The sequence below is a fragment of the Equus quagga genome, chromosome 1, assembly GCF_021613505.1.
Source record: "Equus quagga isolate Etosha38 chromosome 1, UCLA_HA_Equagga_1.0, whole genome shotgun sequence".
Classification (NCBI taxonomy): domain Eukaryota; kingdom Metazoa; phylum Chordata; class Mammalia; order Perissodactyla; family Equidae; genus Equus; species Equus quagga.
Window position 1 is genome coordinate 33,863,401 of NC_060267.1, and position 27,625 is coordinate 33,891,025.

At 39.6% G+C, this 27,625-nt stretch overlaps 1 protein-coding gene across 1 annotated transcript in view; it reads right to left on the reverse strand.

The window, feature by feature from the left end:
- Nucleotides 1-3,006: 3,006 nt before the first annotated feature.
- SSPN (sarcospan) overlaps nucleotides 3,007-27,625 on the reverse strand; it is a 38,271-nt gene continuing 13,652 nt past the window's right edge. Inside the window, exons 2-3 of the mRNA XM_046684521.1 lie at nucleotides 12,857-12,943; nucleotides 3,007-7,021 (exon numbers count right to left, since the gene is read on the reverse strand). Coding sequence (XP_046540477.1) covers nucleotides 6,656-7,021; nucleotides 12,857-12,943 — 453 coding nt within the window. The 3' untranslated portion in view covers nucleotides 3,007-6,655. The remainder of the gene's footprint in view (nucleotides 7,022-12,856; nucleotides 12,944-27,625) is intronic.

Here is a 27,625-nt window from a genome sequence, read left to right on the forward strand (position 1 = left end):
GGTTTTGCTCTGGAATGAGGTATGGTGGGGAGTAGACTCTTCTCTGGAAGAGTAGAAAGAGCCCAGGAGAGAGATAGATAAATCATAGAAGTGGACGTGGCCTTCTTGGTCATTTTACACACACCTGTCTGGAAAGACTTTAAAATCTGGTGGTGGGAAGATATGAGCATTGTATCGGGATGTCTGCTCTTATTCCAACCCAGGCTAGGCCAAACGGAATTCTGGTTTTCATTTGTGGTCACCTGACCCAGCCCCTAAACAGATTCATGGTGTCGCTCCTCCCTGCATTTACCTGAGCACATGTTCCCAGCCATTGGTTAAATAGCCAAGCTCAATGTCCCACATCCTAAGCCTCTCTAGGTTAAAATAAAGAGCTCTCTCTCTCTCTCTTTTCAATTGTATAACCACCTTTTGGCCACTTTTGTTGCAATCTAAAAAGAAAATTTAATAAGAAATTGTTTACTCTTGCCCATAAAGGTACCTGAGAGAACATTGCCTATTTTGTAAGAGTACATGAATTATATCCTGAATGAAAGAATTAAAAATAATCCACTGAAGTTAGTGACAACTCTACTCACATACTCTTCAAACTCTGGTTCCTTTATATTTGACGATTCGCTATGGCCAGCACACCTCTCTCAGGCCTCCCTTGGGTAACCCATGGTCTAATAAACACACACCTAGGAAGATGCAGGACCCCACTGGGGATGGATTTCATGAGATTACAGGTATCTTCCCTGGTCACAAGTGCCACTGCCCCCTGTGGTCCTTGAGAGTCATCCTCTTGTTCTTTACAATCCCACTTGGTCAGGCAAAGACAACACAGTGAGTTTCTGGGCAGAAGGGTGTGGATAGGAAGTCAAACAGAGTAAATGGAACCCGCCCCCACCCCCAACGGCGAGAGAGGCGTAGTCCAAGGTCTCCAGGTTCAGAGACCCCAAACTGCCCACTGACATCTCATTGCTCAGCCCCCTCCCCAGGTGTTATCTTAGCCTCCTCCACAATTCCTGGCAGCAGCAGGTGGGCCTGGGTCCCATCTCAGGGACATCTGCCTCCTTCTCCAGCAGGCTTCCATGTGGACGAGGAAGAAGCAGCACAGGTCTCACAAGTGAGTCTTCAGGCCTTCTTATCCCCCAGTCAGAGAGTCTCAGCAAACAGAAGACTTTGTCTCTCAGTTGAAATCTTTATATTTGGATTATTACCCTAGTATCTATATTTTCCCAAGAATAACAGATGAGTCTATGTCCCACATCCCTTTGATTAAAGGATCTTTCTGATGACCTTCCCAAAGAAAAGAGTCTTCCTCTAAGAACCCATACTTTGGAAGGGATCAGTAAACATATATAAATATTTGTTGGAAAGAAATAAAAGGATGAATTGTTGTTCCAACCTGGTATCCTCATATATTCGTTTTATTTTCTTTTGCTTACAATCTGAATTTTTAAAAAATACAATAGCCAATATGAGCCTACACTTCATAAAGGCTAACTTATAAAAGATATGAATGTGTTAAATGAAAAAGTAATTTATAATAATTTATCATGAACTATAAAGATAGATAGACTCTATCAAGGGAAAAAGTAGATTTCCAGCTGTATAATTTCAATAATTAAATTTGCCACAAATTTAAAGATTCATGTAAGTGTTTTCATCCTGGTTACTTCCAGCCTGGAAAATGAAGCTCCATTTGGTATTTTCGGACTATGCTCAAAAATAAACCTTTTTATGATTCTTGAATGAGAATCAGTGCCCCGCAAAGTCAAGCATACTAAAGGTGCTTGATAGTTTTTAAATAAATGGGGAGTTGTACATTACAACCTAATATACAGCGGACTGATAATGTATCAAAGCCCAATAAAGTTTTATTAAAGTTGGTGGTAAACATGCATCTATGACATTATATTAGAAGTGATATGAAAATCGGGAGAAATGTCTCAGTTTCCACTTCTGCCTGGGAGAAGAACTGAGAGAAGATGGCCACATTCAAGAAACATCCAGATGGCTCTAAACAGGGATCCAGCCAGCACACACTTCTGTATGCTATCATCAATGAATTGGTGCTGTCCTATCTAAAAACAGAATTTCTGTTTGAGGCTCATTTGATAATGTTTCTGGTTTATAAAAAGGAAATCATAGAGGGGTCAGCAAAGCAGAGCTACTTTTCTGGTTGGATGTGGGGACAGGAGCCTGCATCAATGCGAAGTGTCCAGGCTGTGTAGAACCCACCTAAGAAAGGAAGAAGCAAAGGTTTATGATGCTTCCTCTATGAGCCAGTCTCTTTGCTAAGCGCTATTTCACTTAACCTTCCTGTGATGCTGTGAGGCAGTTAGGTTTTCCTCCACTTTACAAATGAGGAAACTAAAGACTAAATGGTTTGTCCAAAGTCACTTGGCCAGAAAGTGGCAGTCAGATTTCCAACCATAGGACTCACAGCCTTAACCCAAGGATAAGAAATCCAGTTCAGACCATGGTCCTAAATCCTTATCCCTTTCCTTTCGCATTCTACAAGCTTTTCTAACTAAATTAAAGAAAAAAGAACCACTGCATCTTACAGTATGATCAACTATTTAAATTGCCTCAGAGTTGGTAAGAAGGAGTCCTTGCATTCAGACTTGAAATGAAATAGGCCGTCTGTTTTTCTACACAATTAGATGTAGAATATGATTGAACATGTGACACTCAACATGTGTCCCATTCTCTAGGCCAAGCTTTCCTTGAAATTAATACGTATAAATTAAGACTCAGCATTCCAAGTACTTTTTGCAAGATTTTTTTCCAGCTCGAGCTCTCTTTGCCTGGGGAGGATTTACAACCTTGACTCCTCTGACGGGTGCAGTGCACCAACATAGAGACAGTCCCTGGAACAAAGGAGTAAAGATGAAAATGAGCTCTCCTCTATTCCAAAACCAGATTTTTGAAGTAAACACTAATCTGAGAGATTTTATGTATACCAGTCCATGTGCAACATACCATCACTTTAAAGCACATCCAAACACGGTGTTTTCAGAGATTATAAGAATTTTATTGACAAAGAAAATCTGCATTATACGCATCCCCTTTAAAAACAACCACCTCAAACACGGAGGAAACACTTTGTTCTCGATTCACGGTATCATCAATGCCAGAAGAATGAAATTGCAACACCAAAGTACAGACCAATATTTTTGACAATGAAATGATTTCTCAATATTATTTCAGATAGTAAAGTGCTAGAAAATTAGAAGAAATGAATCAAGGTATTTATTTCACAGGCTGAACTACTGAGCCTTCATCCAAATGAATGTTTCCACCGTGGCTCAATAAATTTGGCCATCAGCTCTTTTTAACACCATCCCAAATATACAGTATACGTCTAAAAACACGATAGAGTTCTTCGAGTATGGTGAGAACCAAGAGTCAGCGCGATTTACAGAAATTTATGGCCACATAGCAATAGTTCAGAGACAAACGCTAGAAAATATAAACGTTTGCTTCATGGTAGTATACGATTGGTTTTTCAGGGCATCTTGTAAATTCCTTTCCGATTATCCTTAAATAACCACTCCACTGTTGTCCCTCAGAATCTCCCTGGTAGACCCTCTACCTCCCGCCCTTTACTATAAATCTATAAACATATTCCAGATATACTGCAGCGCAAGAATATCAAAAGATTCTGATGTTCTGGACACAAATAGAAAACACACATACAATGGGCTCTCACTGTCAGAACAACACATTAACGTGTGCAGCTGGAAACCCCTCAAAAGAGATCATACAGACTTTTAATCCAAAGAGGGAAAAAAGTTAGGCCTGTTCCTTGACTACAGTTTCTAGGGCCTGGTGTAGCTATATTTTTAGGCTTGGCTCCAAGGAGCTGCCTACACAAATTTGGATGGAGCAAGGGAGGCACAGATGGTGGTCACGTGGAGGCACAGACCGATCGAGTGGGCTCGGTTACAAAGTCTGTACATTTAGGCTGCTGTATTCCTCCTATTTCAAGTACTGCCAAGTCCCGGCTGTTCCCCCTCTTTCCGAAGTCTTGATTCATGTAGTTCTCCTGAAGGAGGTGGAAGAGGAGGAGGATTGCGCAAATCTGACTGCTTTATGGTTTCGAGGAGACAGTCACCATCTTGGCTCCTTGTCAGATTTAAAGTGTAACATTTTGCTAAGTGTAAATCTGTGTGTCTGTTCCTTTTCTGTTGCCGTTATTGTAACTTCAATATTTGCAAAACACAAACTCAAAATACTTCAAATCCAGCCCAAAGCAGTTTGTTATTCATGCAACACAATTCTTATGTGTATCAATACACAGCGAGTCTGCAGAACAGGAATCTTTTGTTTCTTTCCCATTTTTCTGTTCCTTCTTTCACTTAGGATTTTTTTCTTTCTTTGGAGATTTAAGACTGATTCAGTTACACAGTAGCAAAATCCCCATTTTATATATTGCATGTATATATAGACATAAACTGATTATTATCACCATGTCTGTTCTTATTGGTTGCATTATTTTAAAAAAGGAAGCACGTAAGCTAAAGTTATTCTACCACTTGACATACCCTGTGAATTGCTTGTAAAGCATAAAGCACCTTAGAGATGTGTAGAATTTCAATTTTCTAATATAAAAATCTGTAGCATTTACTATAAAAAGTTGTTAAAGGTATTCAGCGTGTGTTTCTAGTAGCGCCTGATTCATAGTAATTAGCATTAAAGCACTAGTTTCTCATTCTTTAAAGAACAGCCTACAACCTTTCAGATTTTCAGTCATTTTCTTCTTTATGTAGGAAACTGGCAAAATCAAAATGGATTCAGTTATTGGGATTTGTTTTTTTTTTTTAATGGGGCACAAAGTATTTTTCAGGTCATCATCAGGATGTCTGGTGTTCTGTCAATGTAATTTTTGTTTGTGATCAAAACTGCCCCAGAGTCTTATCCACTAAGCATTCCAGTGTGCCTTCTTGGCCTGAGCCAATATGTAGGAAGGACACTTTTAAAGCAAGACAATACATAAAAAGATTTTACCATCTGTTAATCAGGTGTTTTATCTGGAGGACACAAAAGATATTTACAATCCTCCAATTAAATGACTTCGCGTTATCCCTTTTATTTGGGTATGTGTAGAAATTGACACTATTATCATAATCAATGGAATTATTCATCTATCTTCTAAGGCAAGGAAGAAAATGATTTTCTTTTAGGGTAGAATTTCATGATTAGTAAAGCATATCAATAGGCAATGTGGAGAGGCAAATCGAGTTCAATTATCTTGAATTTCTGCTTTCAACAGAGGATACTAATAGAGAAAGTTCTTGATAACATTTTCGCTGCATGAATTTGCATTCTAAGCTCCTTCCTTAAAACATTGATATTGTTCAAAATTTAATAATAAAAACAATAAGAGAGAAAAGACTCCTACCATAGGGTATGTGTGCTTTTTAAAGTTAAAGTCACCTAAAAACAAAACAGTACAAAACTACCCCCCGAGTCAACGGGCATATGCTCGAATCAGGACTTCAAAACATTAGTTGAAGTCTGTAGGTTGAATGTGCATACAAATCAATAATAGGATTACATATCAGATACAGTTTCATGAATGGAACACATCAGCATTACCCAATCTTTCTCAAAAGTACTTAGCTGCCAAGAGAGAGACTTCACAACATATCACAAATGTGCTATTTGTATAAACGTTTCCCATTACATATGCTCTTGTTTTCACTTAAATGAGTATTTTTAACCTGAGCTATTATTAAAAAAAAATTTTTTTCTCCCTTGTAAAGCTTGGCTTTCAGAAGAAAGAATCTTTACGCCTCCTCTCTTGTGAGAGTAATTTCTCCTAATACCGACAGTGCTACACAAGCACAGCCAGGGCTCATTAAATAGACTTCTGAGCATAATTATAATTAACAATTAGCTAGAAATTAGTTTTAATGATTTGTTTTAGATGATAGAATAGAAGCATAATGTAATTATTCTTAAACCTTCTACATCATTAAGAATACAGCTACCACCAACTTCCAATTATTGAGAAGCAGACAATCATCCAAAGCATTAAGCAAGTGATCTACTTACAGAGCCAATAACGGGAGCTGAGGAGAAAAGGCCCCCGCCCCACCCAGGCGTTTATAATTATTTAGCCTTTTGCAAAGTCTCTTCCTTTTCCACTTTGCTCCTTTAAGCTGTCTCATGCCTTGAAGACACGTCTACCAGGGAAAATAAAGTCAACCTGGCTGTCCAGAAATTCCCCAAAACATACTGAGGATAATGGTGGGAGGTGGGAAGGCCTGGGAAAGACTACAGAATTTAGCAAGTGGGCCTGGAACACCAATTCACACCATCAAACTGGGCTAACAGGAAAGAAGATTATATCAGTAACGGATAAAATGAATGTTAGGAATAAACTCCAGACTGTGAAGATAGATGTATGCCATTCTTTCCCTCTTCAGTGTCCTTTGAATATCTCAAAGTCAATTTGGACCTTATTTTCCCCATAAGAATTTTTGAAAATACTATAGAAATGCTCTTTCATTTCCTGAAAAATATAAAAATATTCATTTAGAATGGTGAATATTAATTATTGTCAAAAGTTTTATTTTCTTTCTTCCTTTTCTTTCTCTCTCTCTTTTTCTTGAACCTCAGCTAGTTAGTGTGTTTTCTCTCCCACCTTTGAGAAAGAATGTTAGACTGTTTGCTGCTGGCCTTCGGAAGTTGTTAGGGAGCATATCCTGTCACCCACATAAAAGACCTGGTACCTGTGTTTCCACATCACAAAGCAGGCCAACAAGCACACAAGGCTGCAGACCACGTTAAGAATCATCTGGATGAGTAAGAACAGTTTGAAAGTGCCAGTGATGCTGGCACAGTCAGTCACATCCTGGTACACAAAGGTCCTGCTGAATGTCTCTGAGGAGAACAGTTTGCACTGGCAGGAGTTGAGTGCGGTTTCACAGGTAAACCGTGTGAGCTGCGAATAGTGGTGGGCAGCAAACGCCACAGCCAGCACACAGACCGTCAAGCCGAGGGTGCTCAGCAAAAAGTACAACAGCTGCAAGAAAATAGAAGAAAACCTTGCCAGTTACAAACAACATTGGATGGCTATTGACAAAGCTAATTAATAGAAGCTGTTTTTCTTCTCTCCCAGGAAGTTCCCTGATGAAGGGACTGTCTCATCAGAAATGTAATACCAAAGACAGGGAAATGGTTCCATGTTTATGTGTTAGTGAGCAATCCTTAAACCCTGTTCATATTTTCATTTGCCATATAGATGTTGCGTGCTTTTCATGAATTGAACCAACAATACTAGCTTGATGGTGGGATATTTGTGTTTGGATGTAGCAAGCTGCTTAGATGAATCCCAAACACAAGAGAGCCAGCCCTGAAAAGCATGCTGGGCTTATTTTGACCTCGAGAACTGCTGATACAAAGACTGAAACGAGACTAGGAAGTAAAGAACAAGTTTCTGCAATGTAAACACTCTTTTGGCCAAAATTGGCAACAACTGGTCAACCAGCAACATGGGTTAATAAAAAAGACTATGTTCAATGTAGTAGCTGCCAAACTGTGTCCAGGAATGCCAGAATCACCAGTAAGAAGCTGCTGGGAGAAAAACAAATATGGCTGCCAAAGGTAGACGACTTGATGTCAGCTTCATCACCTACAAGTCTCATCCGAAATCCAACTATGCTCATGTAGTTCCATGTAGTTCCTGAGCATGCAAATAAACTCTAAATGGTTCCTCAGCCACCAAGGTTCTGAACGCTGTCGGCCTTTGAATGGCAAAGTTTGGTTAAAGTTCTAACTCTGCTGCTAAACAACCATGGAATTTCAGAACAATTTAGACATTTAGCCTACACCTGAAATACTTTGATTAAAAATTGTGAGTGCTCGTTGACATGGCCACAATCTAAACCATCCTACAGAGCAAGAAATGTTCTTGTGATTGGGCTCATCTACTGGAAATGTTTCTCTTCATGGTCTTGCCACTGGGGGGGTCTAGATAAGGAAGAGAGTCCCCAGCTGTTGGGACCAGTGTATTGAACCCCGTTCTTAGTGCAAGATTTATATTACCACAGTCAAAAGTTGCTCATAGAGCAGTTCTGGTGAATGTGAACTCCCCAAACTAAGATTAGTTCCAGTCATGGCCAGGTTCAGATTAAAGCAGCTCTGAAAAGATTATGCCCTTTCCCTACCTCCAACTATAGGTAATTCAAAATAAAAACATACATGCAAAATTACGAAATATATGCACAAAGCTCCTCCAAATTTGTGATTTTCTACACAGTGACAATTTCAGTGTTTTCAAGTCTTAAATATAGAATAATTAAAAATTTATTTTTTCTTTCATGAGTGTAGTGTGTGTGTGTGTGTGTGTGTGCTGGTGCCCTAAGCATGTGCTGGTTTGCCTGGAAGCTTGGCTGAGCACAGGAAGAGAGTGGAACTGGTTAAAGGCATTTTGTCTTAATATGGGCGGACAACAAAGGAGTGAATGTATTCTTTAGATCTTCTCATCAAAGATATCTTCAACACACACACTATTTTTCATTTTCAAATAATTTGAAAGATTGTCAAATATAACCCAAGTGGCTTCGTCTGTGAAACAGTTTATTGAAACATCTTATATCTCAGGAATATAACAGGGATAACACATTCAACATGTTTAGTCTCCCTTGGAGGAAGGGAACGAGATAAATACAAAGCGGAACACTTACAAAATTTAAAAAGGAAATATTTAATTTGTGATTTGAATGCAGCACCTTGGTCCTGTCTCCCAAACTTTCTGTGGCCGTATTTAAACTGTAGTGTTTAGGCTAAAAAGTATGGTCTTATTTTGTGGGGCCATTGGGGCAGAATATTTGAAATATTCTGGGTTGTTCTGAAGTATTCAGGCTTGACAATTGACTTCAAACTCTTGATGCCAAGAGCCAAATTAAATTGTGCTGTCTGTGTTGTGCATGTGTGGCCATTGTGGCTTCATTTCAGTGCAGGCAGCGTAGAACTGGGAGCTATTTGCTCTGGGAACATGAATACATTGGTGACTTTACCAGCAGGGAAGGCCCAAATTAAGGGATAATTTCTCACCTGAGAGTCATCTGCTTAGTAGAATGGCTCCAATTGGAGTTTTCTCTGCACATTTTATTGCCATCAGCAGATGGATAACCCTCCTACCTCCAACACACACCCCCACACATCCTTAGATAGCAGATTTCTATAACATTTGTCAGGGCAATATCTTGAAGCAATCTTTAAATAATCTTTAAATAATTCAAATAGGTGCAAAAAGTATTAATCTCTCTAATCATCACAAAAATCCATTTGCTTAAATGAGAATTTTGTCTATTTTTAAAAGATGACCTTTTGTCACAGAGATCCAAAGATTTGCCCAAGATTGTTTAACAAATAGAAGGGTATTGGTTAGGAACATGGACCCGGAGCCAGACTCCCTGAAGTGGAACCTTCTTTCTCCCCTCATTGGCTATGGACCTTGGATGAATTAATCAATCCCACGTGTACCTCCATTTTTTCATCTTCAAACTCGGAATGATGATCATAATAGCACCTACTTCATAGGATTATTACAAGGATCAAAAGAGTTGATATCTGTTGGGCTTAGAATAGTGCCTGGCACATAGTAGCACTATTTAAGTATTTCTGAAATAAATAAACAAATGAGTAGAGATGGAAAGAGCTGCCAGTTCTCAGGACTCTTAGATTATCAATTCTGCTGGCTTTGTCTTATTCTCTGTCATGTGGGAGTAACAATGCATACTTGGCTTGTAGAAAGGATGTAAACATTTACAGAAACACAGTGATTGCTCAGTGTTAATTGAGCATCTTAAATATGCTAGAAGCCAAAGAGAGCACAAACAAAAGCCATACCCCTTTGCTCCTCTGAATACCGGTACCTTTTCATTGGCGCATATCTCATGCATTGTGATTCTGCTTCTCCCACTCCGTGAAAGCATAAACAGGAGTGAGCCACAGAATCAAGTTTCTTAGCCATTTTAAGACATAAATATATACTTGATCCCCCAAAGCCTGTGGGCTACATCTGCAGCGTTGTAGGATTTTTCCTTCGCTGCTTTTAACTCATCTGACAGCAACAAGCTTCTGGGTTAGAATCTGTAATTTAAAATCAAGTGGCTTGTTTTACCTACATGGCACGAATAAACTATCAATGAAAGAGTTTACGATGACCTTGGGAAGGCGAGCAAATATATCTTGATAAAAGTACGGCTCGGGAGGCGTTTGTCTCGCCTGTGTCAGCCCGAACGTCTGGCGCTGGGCAGCGGGCGGGCAGAGGCGCGGTGGCCCCAGCGCTTATGCAACTGCAGCGCCCAGACGCTGCTCCGCTCGCTCGCTGCCTCTAATTGGTACCCAGCTGCAGCTTCAACCTTCGGTGACTTCGGGAGGAGGGCGGTTCGGCTTCGTTTTAATTACCTTCCCCGGTGGCAGGAATGGTAAGGCCCCTCTGCAGCGCACCGCGCAGGAGGAGACGGCAGCAGCAGCCCAGGGGCCTCCTGGATGAGGGCACGAGGCAATCGCGCCTTAAATGCCCTCATGGGGAATGTGTTCTGGAGTGTTTCTGCCAGCACATGAGCCCGACATGTTTCTGAAAATCATCAAAGTGAGCCCCGATAAAGCAGGGCCACAGGGAAAGGCAGGCGGCCCAATTCGAGGGCGAATGGCCCCCCAGGTTCAGGAGCGAGTCCAGGGAGAAAGAAGGAACGCGCTGGTGCTGTGGAAGGCCTGCCAAAGGGCCGCCGCAGAAGACCACGCTAACTTGAGATGAAAAGACAAGTCTCCGTGGCTATTGTCTCTAAGAAAAAGGGAAGGGCGTGTGTGCGCAGACTACACTGAGACGCGGTCATCACCATCTGATTGCTTGCCCCTGGCTCTCTGGGCGATCAACAGGAGGAAATAAATTCTCAAAGAAAGCTTAGGCCCGGGTATCAGGACTGGGGCACTAAAAATGTGGTTATGCTAGTCAGAAACACCACATGAAGATGCATTTTATTCCTTCCCCCCCAAAATGGTGTGAGAAGCACAAGGGAAGTCTGCTGTAACCTGTTGTACCTTTGGAAAACCTGGAGATTGACTGAAGCTCATTTTTGACCTGAAGATAAAGTAGCGGGTATCTTACAGAGCGAGCAGCAAGCATCACTAAAGGTCACGTTCAGGAGACGAGAAAAGTGCCTCCTATTTGTCAATGTCTATCATAGGTGGGAAAAAAAGATAGTTAATGAGATCTTCCTAGTGGGGAATTCTCAACCTGGCTGACATTGGCAGTGACTTTTTTATTTTTATTTTTTTGCACTTGCTCCTTATTTTAAGTGCAGATGTTGAGATGGCTTGGGGGCCTCTGTGAAGCTGATGCTTTTGCCTCTGCTGTTTCCTGAGACCATCTTGGGGGGAAATGAGGGCATTTCACATGCATTGATGAATCTAGTTTAGAGCATTTTTTACCTGGTGAATGAAGTTCCTGTAATTTAACGGGCCATTTTTTATTAGGCTTTCTGCCTTTTTTTTTTTTTTAATCATCACCAAGCCTTGTGTTTAATCAGACCTCCAGGAAAAAAGTAAACACAGACTGATGTCTGCTCTATCCGGCCTTCTTTTAAGGAACACCCTCAGAGGGAAAAAGTAAAATTCCCAAATGTAGGTATATCCACCAAAATACTAACTCTACCATTTTTTAAAAAATAGCATCCATTAATTTTTTTAATTAGAAAAGTTATGTCTCATTAAGGAGAATGTTTCAAAATTAGAGAAAAAACTACAAAACACAGCTATAATCCCACCATTCACAGATAACTATCTTTTCTATGCACATAAGAGCTATTTTTTTCTTTTGTAGGATCGTATCATATATTTTGTGTAGGCAGTTTTTTTTTGCTAGTTAAAATAATGAGAATATTTGAATTTCATTAAATATTCCTTTACAACATGATTTAAAATATGTATACATAGCAGCACATTGCTTTTCTATGTCCATAGCTTCAATTATACTAGAATATGTTAACGTCTTACTTTCTGCATCTTTGTGATTTCCAGATACTTACTCTTATGCTTATGCTTCCTTGTTTTAGTGAATAAAGGAGTATCCAGTTTTTATGTGTTTTCTTGTAGAAGAAAAGTAAACAATGTGAGTGTACAAAAAAAAATTACAGAAAGCTTTTTGTTCTCTGCTACAGTAGTTAAAAGAAAATGTAGGAATTTGATTTCTACTAGCTCTGATTGCTGAGATGGGTGTTTGTCTCCCTAATCTCCGAAAGGGTGTGTCTGTGTTTCCTTTTGGAGTAGGTTCTACTGTGCAGTGAAAATGCTGTGCACTTGAGTTGGCTCCAACCAAACCACTGTCTCTAACAGAGAAAAAAATGTGCACATGAAACACACACTCGTGCTAAACCATGCGTATCCCAACCCCCACCCTTTGCCCTCAGACTCTTGGCACAGATGATTTGGATGCACCCAATGTTCTTTCTCTGTCTAAGCGATCCCGCCTACAAGAGGAAATATACTTAGACTGCTTCATTATTAAAATATTCTAAAAAACCCCCAAGATATGGAAGTGGGCACTGAAAGAAACACCTTTTCCCTGGCCAAGTGTTTTGCTGAACTGTTGAATTTTCAATATTCCTTTTAAGGGCATTGAAGGACAGACTTCATATGCTCCATGCCAACCCAGTTCATAGAAATTAAGACAAAAAAAAATCAGTGTTACCTTTGGAGTCTGGATGAATGCCTTCCTAAAACATTTTTTGGCCAGCCTAAAAATGCAATTTCTAGAATAGTCAGATATGCAACCCCTTAAAAAGCACTTCTTTATTTTATACTTGTGTTTCTATGCAATGATAAAAGAGAAAGAAAAATGACAACTTACTTTCATAGCAAACTGGATACATGTCCGTTCGTCAACTTGATATGAGACACAAAGCATAAACAAACCAAGATAGGCCACTAAGCAGACCTGCAATGGAGAACAGGGACGAAAAGATGTTATCAGGGCAAGTCGTGCATTCTAATGACATCAATCTCAGTGTCTTTCTCCAGTAACATCCTCGTTATCAGGGTGTTCATTTCATTTGCTTATCTTTATGTGCTCTTTTTTTCTCAGCTTGTGGAACAGAGTTTTAAAAATAGTAAAATCAATTTATTTCAATTTCATCAGTCCTTTTGATATGCCAGGTGCTATACAAGGCCCTTTAGAGTATACAAGGATGTATAATATTTCCCCCACCTCACTAAGTGTACAGTCCAGTGCAGGCCATGATAAGTACACACACTATTCTAGGGAAGGGCATTATACATCAAATGCTATTCAGAGAAGTACAAAAAGAGGAAGAAATAACCTTGAATACGGCAATTAAAAAAGGCATCACTAAAGAGCTGGATTTGGAATAGTCCTTGAAAGGGATGATGATAATAATAATGATCACTAACATTTACTGAATACTTACTTTGTTCGGGGGCCCTTCTAAGTAAGGGCTTTGCATGGATTTCCTCATGTAATCATCACAAAACCCTATGAAGCAGGTGCTATTATGATCCTCACATGACAAATGAGGAAACAGAAGCACGAAGCTAGTAAATAAATGGAACCAGCACCGAAACCAGGTAGCTTGGGTGAAAGAGCACCAGCAACAGCACAGAGGCAGGACTGTACATATTGTGTGGAAAGAGGAGTGAATATGTTCCTGTAGCTGAAATAACAAAATATAGAGCAGAAATGCTAGGTTGAAAATGTGGAGTTGTAGGGTTGATTTGGTAATTAGTGGGGCTCCCTTGAAACTTTTTTGAGCAGGGGAATGACACGATTCAAGAGCTGTTTCAGGAAAAGGAGCAGCGCTGTTGGGTGGGTCAGCAGTGAGAACATCAGGATATTATTTTACCAAGCAAAGCAAGATTAATGTCTCAGGTGGGCCAGAGCTCAGATGGTGGCAGGCTAAGTAAGAGAAGGAGGCGGGGAGAAAAGGTGGAGCAAAACCAAATCTATACATCCTGGCTATTGCCTGAGTGACCAGAGAACACTGAAGAGGGAGAGAGAGAGCAATTACCAAGGTCTTGAGTGTCAGTGATGGAAGGAGAGGTGTTGTTCCTGATTGAAGGAAGGTGGGCAGGAGGAATGGGGACTTTGAGAGGAAAGATAACTCCACTGGTTAGTGAAACTGGACTTTCTTTTCTAGTGCACTGGAGTTTTTTAAACTGAGATTTAGAGCTTCCAATCTAGGCATATCCATTGACACTCAATTTTAGAAACCTTAAAATGCTGGTAAGGTCTACTTTAGGATAGAAAACACAAGCAATAGAATTGCAGTTTCTGATAAGCACAATTTTCCTAGAGACAGATGTTGAAAGGGTGACTGAGAGTCACCTAGCAAGTCATGAAATGACTGGTTTGGTAATAGTCATATTCCTCCCGCTAGGGCCAGCTTCAAACCATCAGCCATCCCTGGGACGGTGGGAGAGCTGTTTACTTGCAAAGCCGATAGCGCACATTAAGGTACCACCTCTATCCTAGTCTCCCCTTGACCATAAAATCAGTGAGTTTCTTATGCCTTCCTGGGTTCCCAAGCTGAGGGTTGTTCAGATTTCTACTGGGCTGTGAAACCAAAAGCCAAACCTTCTTTTAGTACAGCCTGTTTGCAGGGTTTTCCATCATTAGGACTGGCTGCATGGTCTAATAGCCGTGGATGACATTCCCGGTGGAGAGACACAGCATTAAACGTGTGAGCAAGGCATGGACTGGAGAGGTCTGGGGAGGACACAAAGCAGGGAGGACCCAGGGAGGCAGCTTTCAGCAGAGGGACTGGCAGATGCGGAAGTAATGACCTTGAAGTCATTTATGTAGCTCACAATGTGGCTGACATTTCCAAGTCAGGGATGAATTTCTTTCTCATAGCTCATTTTTTAAAAATATCTAATTGAGGTATAAATTTGATAGGGCCTGCAGGGGCTTACCATGTCTGTAAATTCTTTACAGAACTGAAACAATGGAAGAAGGACCTCCTTTTTTGTTTATTGGCGACAAACCAGATGGAGGCTTCTAAACCTGCTTCTCCGGGGATTGTTAGATCCCTAAGCACGTGCCTGGGCTCCCTTGTTAGTGTCTGTCTGCAGGTGCACAGGGTTGGGCTCTCTCCCGCATAACTGTCTTTGTCTCTGGAGGCCGCTGTGCTGAAGTTGGCAATTGCCAAGATTTTCCTCTTTGTCTTTGTGAGACACATTCCAATAATCAGGCCTAACTGACCAGCATCTTTAAAATCTGACTCTGTGCCTTGCTTGAACAAATTTTCCCACTTCAGGAGTATCTACTTATTTGTAGCCTTAATTTGGCCTGGTTTCCAGCAAGAATTTGCACAGGTACATCTGACCTCAGTCTAGAGCATTTCATTTTGTCAATTGACAGAAATTTTTTGAAGACATACAATAGCCAGACCCTGTGCAAAGCTCTGGAAACTGAGAAGTGAAAAGACAGAGTCTCAGCCTTCAAGGAGCCCTCAGTCCAGTGGGGAAAGAGAGGAGAGTGAAGTTACAAGACCGTGTAAATACTAGGACCATGTCTGCTGTAATACACAGAAGGGGTGATTAACCCAAAGGTGACTTGGAGAAACTTCCTGGAGGAAGATTGGTTTTGAAGGATAAGCAGAAATTAGCTAGGAGAACGATGTGAGGAAGGGTAGAGAGAGTACCAGTGGGTACAAAAGCATGGAGAAATGCAGAGTAAACATGAAAGATCCCTATAGCTCCAGCACAGAGGATGAAAGAAGAAAAGGAAAAAAAATGTGCTTGTAGAGATGGACAGGAAGTAGGTCACAAAGATCTTTTATTTCAATCTAGTACATTTGAAGCAAGGGAATGATGTGGTCAACTTTGCCTTTTAGAAGGGCCCTTCTGGCTGTCTAGAATGGATTGGGACGACCAGCTAGGAGGCTGTTCTTCATTTACAGAGAAAAGAAGAGTACCTGAGCTTAGGTAGCGGCAGGGATAGAGAATTAGTGCGTTTGAGTGAGAGGAAGGAAGCAGAATCCATAGGCTCTACGGACACACTAGAAGGAGAGGGAGGGGTCAGCAAGGTGCTCAGCTACCTGACTTGAGCTGCCAGGTGGATAGTGTTGACGTTTAAGGAGACACAAGATACAAGAGGAAGAGCAGAATGGGAGTGGAAAATGATGATGCCCACATGGACTCAAAGCTCAGCCATGTGGACCCAAAACTCAGGAAAGAGGTCTGCGCTGGAGATAAGCACTTGTTAGTCATCAGCATATGACGCAACTGAAACCGTTGGAAATACTGTACCATCTGAGAGAGTCTAGCGAAAACAGAAAAGGGCCAAGGAAACTACCCAGCTGTGAAGAACCTTTGAATCTTCTGAAGAGAAAGCATCTTAAATATACTTCTTATAATTTTGGTTGTACACCGTGACGTGTCTAAAGATGAAACTGATCATCCTTTTGGATTTTTGAAAATTTTACTTCTAGGTCCTTGTATATGGTATTTGCTATAAAGCCTGAATCAATTCAATGTATTTTAATTTCTTGGCCTTCTAATAGACGTAGACTCAGGGGTTGGCGGGGGGGGGGGGGGGGCTTCATTTTCTTGCCTACAGCTTTGCATGTTAGAACAATACTTCTTTATCAGAGAGTTTATTGGTGTTGAGCGTAAGGACCTTCTAGAAGAGTAGTATTTATTAAATACTTAAAACTGAAGGCTTTATGGCCATGGGGAGGAAACCAGATTTCTCATGCCAGACTAAGGGTCTTGTTTCCTGAGCTGGCAGGACGTGGCCGCGCCAGGAAGACAGGGTGTTCTGGCTTCCCAGTAAGGGAAGGGAGAGTTCATGTTAATGAGCAGTGAGACCCGCCAGGCCTATCTGGAACAACATTCCTGGATTCTGGGCCAGAGCTTCCATTAGATATGGTGAGGTGAGGCCCATGGCACCGGAAAAAGGCAGTTATGTAAAATTTTCAAGAAGGCACCCTTGGACCAGACACCCAGGCCTGGGGTGGACAGTGGTGTCACTGTGCACAAAGCCAAGTAAGAACTGAGTGGCATTGGGACAACGAGTGATGGAAGAGCAGCTAGCCTTTAAGAGCTTGTTAAGACTTAGTTCATATTTGGATGGATAATTATGTTGATAAGAAAAGCCTGAAATGACTTTTTTTTAATAGAAAAAAGAAAAAGACAACTACCATCATTTTTGACCTGTTTGTGGATGTGTGTTTCTACAATTTATTTAGCATAAAGAGAAAACCCAAGTCCTGAATTCTGCATTCTGTCTAAACATATTCTTTGTCTGCTTAGAGTAAAGACTGCATTTTCTCCTGTGAGTTAGAAAGTTAAACAGAGTTGAAATCTTCTCTGAATGTTAAATCCTTTTCTAGATGTACGAGTCCTGAGTCTTGTCACACATCGTCTTTGTTTTTGTTATTCAGCCTATGGTAGCTACAGTGGTACCTTTTGAGGGTTGGTATTATGAATAAAAGGTGAATGCCGGACCAGTGTCTTGGAGATTTACCTACATATTATTTTTTCCCTTTTCATTTTGGTACAGCTAGAAGGTATCACCCTAAAACATTTTGTGAGAATGTGAATTATTGGTATTTACTTCTCTCTGTGTCATACGTATTTATATTCTGGTCTTGTGACATTCACACAACCTCCCATTTATTTGTTTTCTTCTTTTTGTTGTCAACAGAGCTGCTTGACAGGGCTATCTGGGGAATACAACCTTCTCCTGTCAAATGCCTTTCAAGGTTTCTCTCCTTCCATGCCCCCATTTCATTTGTGTACCTGAAATGTGACTCTATTTCTTTAAGTTAACCAACTTTCACCTTTGTATTTAAAGAGCTTTAATTCAGTCAATATAGTAACAAGATGAACTCTCTTCTCATGTTTGCACAGCCAATCAATCAAGAAGAGATTTTGCAGAACTGTAAATGTTTCTCTGGATATTTCTTAAGAGAATTTCTATGGATTTTCATCTATTTAATAGAATTTAAGGTAGAAGATTAGAAATCATTTTCAACAAATGATAAATATATTGCAGTCTGTCAACTAAATGCAGTCTCACTCAGGAGACTTGCTGATTAACACATACTGTACCAGAGATTTAAACAATATACAAAAGAACATTTCACGAGGATCTGTTAAAGGATGTTTATTGGACCAAGATTGCAGAAGGATGGGAGAGAATATTTTAGCATAACTTAAGCATTTTTACTGGATTCTCATTGCTAGTGCCTTATGGGAAGACAAAGTCGAAGCCAGTGGTTCAGAATCGCTTGGAGGGCTTGGTAAAAACCGGCTCCACCCCCAGAATCTCTGATCCAATAGGTCTGGGCTGGAGACTGAGAATTTGCATTTCTAAGAAATTCCCGGTAACGCTGATGCTGCTGGTCCTGAGGTCACACTTTGAGGACCACTAGTCTAAGCTGAAAACATAGTCTTCTAAATGCTGATGCCTGGCGTGGGGCTTATCTGAACGGCTAGGGGTGATAAACTAGAGTGATACACTGACAAGCGGAGTTTCCTATAGAAGGGTTGCTTATTGTAAGTAATAATGAGATGTAACAACAATAGTTTCCCCATAAAGAAATTTAGTCTTTACTACGTAGGAGTCCTTAAAATTGGAGAGAAAAACCCTTTGTCTTTATTGCTACTTAAATACAACCTCATTCCAGAGCCTGTAGCCCCAGTGTCTGGCTGGTGGTTTGGGAAGCATCTCTATATCATCAATGAGTGTGATGTAGCACTCTGCTCCTGTTGACAGGCATCACTCACTCCCACTCCAAGCCAAAGCAAAGCAATCACCTCCAGAATGGGACCACCCCTACAGTGATGTGTTGGTAAATGTTTAAAAATCAGCTGCAGGGGCCAGGGCTGCTGTTTGTAGCACTTGCTAATTTCCATGGTGTAAATACTTCTATCATGGCTGATTTCAAGCTACCAAGGTGAGGTCACTGAGTGCAGAGTTGGAAAGAGAGATGCACAACCAGCTTTCACAAGCCCATCAGAGATGCTCTAGCACACCCTTGCACCTCTACCACCTTTTCTGCCTCCTCTGAGTTCCTTCTCTTACAGAATGATCTGGTTACCAAGTGGGATTAGTTTATAACTACACAAGAGTGAAGTTTGGCACATTCCTCTTTACTTATTGGAAAGACTAGTTTGGAATCCCTGAAACTAAGCTATGGAAGCAGTATAAAGATGCAAGGGAGAGAGCCAGGGAAAATCCTAATTTGTGGACATGGAGTGAGAATTGTTACAATGTAATCACTGAGATCCCGTTATTAATGGCCACGCCAATCCAGGTATCACTCCCCAACTGAGTTTGGTTCAACAACCTTTATTGCAGTAGGCACTGGGAATATGAAGAAGAATAAGATATGGTCTTTTCCCTTTAGAAATTTACAGTTTAATTCCACTTTGCAAAGGAACTGATGCACAAGAAAATTAGTTGCTATGGGTAATGTCATTTGACCAGTGTAGGCCAGGTGTGAAAATGAGCAGCCAATAGAAGCTCATACAAATCCTTCCTTACTGATCGCTGAAAAACCTTCATCCTTTCTATAATGGAAGGGACATTGAATCAACTATATTTTTTTCTGCTGTGTATATATATCTAATTTTTTTGCTGTGGAAGAGTTACCCTGAGCTAACACTTGTGCCAATCTTCTTTTATTTTGTATGTGAGTCACCACCACAGCATGGCCACTGATAGACCAGTGATGCAGGTCTGTGTCTGGGAACTAAACCTGGGCTGCCAAAGCAGAGCCCACTGAACTTAACCATTAGGCCATGGGGCCAGCCCCTGCAGGGTTTTTGCTATTGTTTTTGGAAGACTGGCCCTGACCTAACATCTCTTGCCAATCTGCGTCTTTTTGCTTGAGGAAGACTGTCACTGAGCTAACCCTCCGTGCCAAGCTTCCTCCATTTTTTATGTGGGATGTCACCACAGCATGGTTTGATGACTGGTGTGTAGGTCTGTGTCCAGGATCTGAACCCGCACATCTGGGCTGCCAAAGCAGATTGTGGTAAACTTAACCAGTATACCACAGGGCAGGTGCCTGTGTATTACTTTCTTTAAGACAATAAGTTTTTGGTGTTAATCAAATAGTACTTAAATATAATAGAATTACGGAGTTACCCCCTTCCCACATTTACTATTTTTTAATTATATTTTTAGGTAAAAGCAAGAGAAAAGGACTCAGAAATACATTTTCCCTTAATTCAATGAAGTAACAAAGGTGAAAACAACACTCAAAAGTATGAAACATTGAGTAACAGTTCATTCAACAAGCGGTAACTGCTTATTTAGTTCTGTTAAAATGAAGTATAGAGGGGCCAGCCCCGGTGTCTAGTGGTTAAGTTCAGCACACTCCACTTCAGCAGCCCAGGTTCGGTTCCTGGGCACAGACCTACACCACTTGTCAGTAGCCGTGTGGCAGCCGGCCACATACAAAATAGAGGAAAACTGGTGACAGATGTTAGCTGAGGGCAAATCTTCCTCAGCAAAAAAAGAGGAGGATTGGCAACAGATGTTAGTTAGCTCAGGGCAAATCTTCCTCAGCAAAAAAACTAAAAATGAAATGGAGTATAGAGCCATAATTATAGGTAGAGAAACATTGCTGCCTAGTGAAAAACTGTGGGTTTTAGAGTTTCACTCTTGACTCTATTACTTTACTAGCTAAATGATATTGAAAAAAAATTGTTTATTTCTTCTTAGCCTCAGTTTTCTTAACTACGAAATGGAGACAATACTGCCTTCTTTTGATGGTTAATCCAAGGATTAATGATAATATAAATAGAGTGACCAGGATTATCCTAACATAGCTGGAGAATAACTGTAGTGATTAATCTCATTGTTATTATTGCAGTTACAGAAGTTTATTAGAGTAGATCAAATATATTTAAGCACTCATTAATGTATTACCAACTTAACCATATTTGGAACTGGTACACATGTATTATCTTGGTTACAAACATCACACAGTCTACTTTGTGTTAGCACCAGGGGATACTTGGCATGATCTTTATATTTACATAAGGAAAACTAATTACCAAGTCTAGAGGGTTTGACATTTTAATGCTAATATTGAGCAGTTTTATATACCAGGCATTAAACTAAGCACTCTATGTAAATTATCCCATTTGGTCTTCACAAAAATCCTGTGAGGTAGTTGCTATTATTAGCTCTATTTTATAGATGAGGAAACTAAAGCCCAGAAAGGTTTTATGCTCAAAGTCACATAGCAAGTACAGAGCAGAGAGCCGTACCTTCCAGAGTACGGCTGGCTCTTAACCGTTACCTAGCCTGGCTGCCTCCCTGGTGGAATCTTTCCAGCACTGTAAGTGAAGTGAAAACTGCAGAGATTTGGGGAAGAGTCCACCATTTGCTCCTCTCTTGTGCTGAAGGGCATGAAGCCCCATTCCTGTGGCATAGTGTAAAGAACTGTCTTTGAGATCCACACACCTGTCCAAGCTGGGAGAAGGTGACACAGTCTTTGAGACTCAGCATCATCATGTAGAAAATGGAGAAAATAATACTTTATAATTTGTTTGAAGGATCATAAGAAATGTGCCTGGAATTGTAGGTATTATTTTTTCCATCTCATATGATCTCAAACTGTGCCAGTATAACTTACTTTGCAATTTGAGCTGAAATAAACAATATACGGAAACGTAACCCTCTATCATATCCTAGAAATAATCTCATTCTGTTCATTTAGTAAATATTCACTGGGTACCTATCATGTGCCAGATACTCTTTGGGGCTCTAGAGGCATCACCGTAAACAGAAGAGACAAAAATCGCTGCCTTGATAGGGTCGATGCTTTAAAGTGGAGAAGCAGACCATAAACACGTAATTAAGTAGATATATAATATGTCAGTTGTTGAGAACACAGCACTTATCATCAAAGTTTCTTTTTCCAACAAACATGACATATAGTAATTAGAAAAATACAAACAATAAATCCTTAAAGTGATATATTCCCCAAGAAAATGATTTGGTAATGCCCAACAACCCCTTAAAAAGAGATGGTATACTCACAGTTGTTTCCTATGAGACCCTCCCGGTTCTGTTGTTTCGACACCATGTATCCACTTTAAGTTATCTAAGACCTCACGGGCTCCATAAAAGATAATATATACATGCCCCCAGAGAAGAGGCGACACAGGGTAACTGCACAAAGTTTTACATTAAAATGGGCCACATATGTAAAGACGGACAGCGACGCAGTCTATCTTAGCTCTGGATCTGAGAGATCTGGATTCAAAACCCACCTCGACCACTTTCTAGCTTTTGGTCTTGGACAAGTTAACCTCTTCAAGCCTCAGTTTCATCATCTGTGGGATGATAACAGCAATGCCCACTTCACAAATTTGCTGTAAGGATTATGTAAAACACCATATGTAAAGGGCTTAGTATAGTACCCAGCACATATGTAGCAGTCAAAACATATCGGTCAAATAAATAAATAAGTCCATTCATTTCGTGACTTGGGCTACTCTTGCTTTCATAGCAAGGCCCTACTTTTCAAAAATCTTCCTAACAATGTTGATGTAAATACTTTGCCAATATGTAAGAGATACAAAGCTTCCTTTTCTGCTTCTTTTCCTTTCTGCTACAAGCCTGTTTATTATCTACTACCAGGAAATACAAACCTTAGTAACCATGCCAAGCTGTATATGTTTCTTTGATTATACTTTTGTGGTTTTACAAAGATAAGCATTTAATTTCTGAATAAAACGCTGTTAAGCTAAAAAATATTTTCTGTCTGGATAACAGATCCAAAATTAATATTCCTTTTTCTTAAAAAAAAGAAAAATTGTTTTAGTCAAACTTAGGGCACAGATATTAATGGGAAATCCCAAAAGTGATAGGCATGTAAATAAATATAAAGATTCAAAATCAACCAAAGAGGTTATGGCAGAATTGAACATCAAAATGAGGCGGGAAACTGTAACTATTTATCTCTAAACACTACAGACATTAATGTACAGGCATTAAAACCCAGAACACTAATTATAATTTTGAAAAAATGTTTTTTCTTGTTTTTTATTAAATGAAGCTCAAAGTAGTAGCTTCTTTTCCACTACAAACAACACTATAGCTGGAAACAATTTTTTTATAGCTAGCAAGTATTGTTAAGGAGGGTTTTATTTGGCCTATCATATATCAGGAAGATGTTCAAGGCCTTTTCATTTGCCTTAGGATTCTACAACCCCAGAGCTTCACTCTTTTACTCTTTTTATATATATATATCTTTTCGTTAGAGTAAAAGCTGCCAATGGAGAGCTCTAGCACAGAAATCCTCTCTTCATCTAAGGGCTAAGTTTCACCTGGCCCAGGCAGTTTGAGTTATGACACACAATCCCCATCTGTGCATTTCACATCTTTTTTGGTGAGGGGGTTGGGGGGAACAATTTGTAATATTTACTTTGCAAAAATGACCAAGGAGATTATTCTTAAAAGAAGCTAGTAGAGATCCAGAACAATATTTCTCAGGAAAAAGGCAATTCTAGATGACCAGTTCTATCAAAGAAATTATTTCTTTTCAGGGTCTAAAGAGAATAGACACTTGTTCAACCACACCTAAGTATAGCCCATCTGTAACATCCACTCAATCTTTTTCTCCCCCTTTATTATTACAATTGTCCTTTTGCCTGAGGAGTTGATATCTGACAGATCTATGTCTGAATTACTATTAATGCATAGGCTTTTCATATATGAGTGTGAAAATACATTAAAATTGAACAAAATAAATGATTTATGTGCTAATTAATTAAATTGAAAAAAGCAGGCCTGTCATCACCTAGAACTTTGCTAAATCCACATCTCTTTGGAAAATGAATTCTAAAAAATAAAATTTCTCAGAATTTATGATGCAATTCTTAAGAAAATTATTGTTCATGCAATTGCCAGCAATGAGAGTGGATTCACCTGCTCCATTGTGATAAGAGCTCTGATTGGTTAGTAAAAAGTATGGAGTATTAAGAAGCACTTACACACTAGGCTGAAGTCTTTTGTATGGTAAGATCATCCTTTCTAATTCAAAGTGGCGGGTTTTATTATGATTTGAAACTATCTGATAACCAGATTATTATATACCAGATATAAATATATACCATATATATAATACCAGATATATGTATATCTTTGATTTGTTTAAACCAATGTTGTGTTGTAATTTGTATTGCTGTGTGGTTTAGCCCGATCTGTTGTACAAGCACAGAAAGAGTGAGAAGGAAAATGCACTTGTTAAGTGATTGCACTAATTTCTCAGCACACCTTGTGCTTTGCAGATCTTCACTTGTATCTCCTATGTTGCTTTATAAGATATTAGATAACTATCCTGATGGAATTAACAAAAAGGAGTTAGAACTTGTGACCAGCAGCTGGATGAATGGAGCACGAATCCCCGAAATCCTATGGATATAGTGTACTTTCATTGATGTTCCTGCCAAAGTAAGGCTGGAAAGAAAGATAGGGAGATCGAGAGATGTGCCAGCACAAAGTTGTTACAATTCATAAGTTCCAAAAACCTTGCTTGAAAATGATTGCAAATAGCTCCTCATTTTAAACCAGTGAATCCCACAGCTGAGTGTTTCATCAATTCACAGAACACTGAGAAGAAAAACCTGACAAATAGTCTAGTGTATGACTTATCATGAAGACATTCAAGTAGAATCTCTCAGTTTGGGTCTTATTTTAAGATTATAACAGATTTGTGTTTCTATGTTAAGATTCATATTATATAGGAACTGCTGGGAATTTTTGCAATTTCTTTCTCAAGACTGAATAAGCACAAACAACAGAATTGTGAAGCAATAAAGTTGGTTGTGGATGAAAACTAGGCTTCATAGTCATGGGACATGAATTGTGCCTTTGACCTAAAACATCTTTTACTTCTTTATCCTCCTGGTATAGTACTCCTCCTTCAACCATTTTGAATCCAATAATATTCATTCTTCAAACTCTGTTCAAGGAGATCCTCCATCGAGAAAGGGTACTTTTTAGGCATCACCCACTTTGTATACATTATCTCATTTATTCCCTAAAACAATGCAATAAGTAAAAAATATTACCCCATTTTATAGAAAATTGTGACTCAGAGAATTTAAGAAACTTACAAGTTGATCCAAGAAGATTTTTAAAAGCATCAAGAGGTTTTATTTTTGCATAATATTAAAGACTAAATTATATGAAGCCCTTCTCCCTATAAAACAATTTAAAATGCTCTGAGCTTCTACAGGCAAGAGATGGAGCTAAAACCATGGCACACAGGTAGGCCCCTCAGATAGCTACGCCCTTACATGGCTAGATAACAATTAACCCCCAGCACTGAAAATCATCAAGAAAATTGTTTTGTCTCAGGTGATGGCGGGTGGAGGTTTTGAGGGTTTTCTACTACTTATATGGTCCTGAGATCTTTTCAGATGGAAAGTAACAAAGAACAGATCCTGAAAAAAAACCTCTGGTTTTTTCCAACAAAAAATATTGTAAGTGAGAGAGAGACAGAATGAGGTGGGGGAGGGGAATAGAAAGGAAAGAGAAAGGGTGAATCTTTGAGTAAAGGAGATGTAAGAAAAATACGAACCAATTGCAGTGTACAGATCTTTTTGGGAAACTTTGAAGAAATATTCATGAGTTAATCATGGATATTTGAACACTGATTTGATCCTATTAAGAAATTGCTAACTTGTTAAGCATGATTGGTATTTTGATTATTTTCAGTCTTCATCTTTGACTTACATACTGAAATATTTATGGATGAAATGATATGATATCTGGGGTTTACTTCAAAATGATTCAGTGTGTGGTGTGTGGGTGTGGAGGGACTATAGGAGCAGACAAATGAAGCAAGACTGATCATGAATTAATAATTACTGAAGCTGAGTGATGGCAACATAGGAGTTTACTATACTATTTTACTGACTTTTGTGTATGCTTGAAATTTTCCGTAATAAATAGATTAAGAAAAAAGGGTGGTTCTAGGTTCTTGATGCCATTGGGACAACTGCCAAGACAAAACCATCTAAAAGTGTTACACCTTCAAATAGGCCACACCAATTATCACATACAAAGCCTCTTGGAATAGGAACTCACAAATCAGTTATAGCAAACACATGAGGAATCAATTCATTAGTGAAGGCCATCACTTGTGTGCATGTAAGCATGTCTAAGAATTATACTCTGTCTGAGAATTAGAGCCACATTAATTTCAAATAATGGAACTAATGAATAGAGCCTATAAAAAAGTAACATTCAAAATAATTAAAGACACAAAAGAAGGAATGGAAAATATGAATAAAGAACAGGGCACTTTAAAAAACACCAGGGATATATTTAAAAGCCATCAATAACAACAAAATAGAAGCTCTAGGGGCCAGCCCAGTGGAGTAGTGGTTAAGTTCATACTCTCCACTTCAGTGGCCTAGGGTTTGCAGGTTTGGATACCAGGCATGGACCTATACACTGCTTATCAAACCATGCTGTGGCAGGCATCCCACATATAAAGTAGAGGAAGATGGGCACAGATGTTAGCTCAGGGCTAATCTTCCTCAAAAAAAAAAAAAAAAAAAAGGAAGTTCTAAAAATGAAAAATAAAATCATTGGAATTAAAAACTCAATGGATAAGTAATAGGCAGACTAAACTCAAATGAAAAGAGGACTAGTGAACTAGAAGATTGATCTGAGGAAACAATCCAAATACAGCACAGAGAGGTAAAGAGAGATGAAACACAATACAGAGGTTAAGAAACAGGGAAGATAAAAGAAGGTCTAAAATACATCTGATAGCAGTTCCAGACAAAAGACTTAAGAGAAGAGAGAGACAATATTTGAAAAAATAAATAATGATCTAAATTTTTCCAGAATTGTTGAAAGGCACAAAAATCTTAGATTCAGGAAACATAACAAGTACCCAGTAGGATAAATTAAAAGGTGAACCCACATTTAGATACATTGCAGCTGTGATACTGTGATTTACAATAAAAAATATACATTTGGTTTTTATCCAGTTTCTGGCACAGAACTCCTAAAACCCTAGAAATTTCCCAAGTGACCAGAGTGATAAAAGTATCTTTTATTATGTTAATGAGGTGACTTTTGGACAAAAGGATGGAGGCTGGTTGCCAGGAGAACGAACCATGTGATTAGAGGGTTGGAACTTTCAGTTCCACCCACTGACCTCTGAGGAGGGGGGAGGGGCTAGAGGTTGAGTTCAATCACCAATGGCCAATGATCTAATCAATCAAGCCTATGTAAGGAAGCCTTCATAAAAACCCAAAAGGACTGGGTTAGGAGAGCTTCTAAGTTGGTGAACATGTGGAGGTGCTGGGAGAGAGAGGTGCACCTGGAGAGGGCATGGAAGCTCCACACCTCTTCTCACATACCTTACCCTATGCATTTCTTGCATCTGGCTGTTCCTGAGTTATAGCCTTCTATAATAAACCAGTAATCTAGTAAATAAAATGTTTCTCTGAGTTCTCTGAGCTCTAAGATATTAATCAAACCCAAGGAGGGGGTCGTGGGAACTTCTGATTTATAGCCAGTGGGTCAGAAGTACAGGTGATAACCTGAGCTTTCAACTGGTGTCTGAAGTGGGAGGGAGAGGCAGTCTGGTAGGACGGAACCCTTAATCTT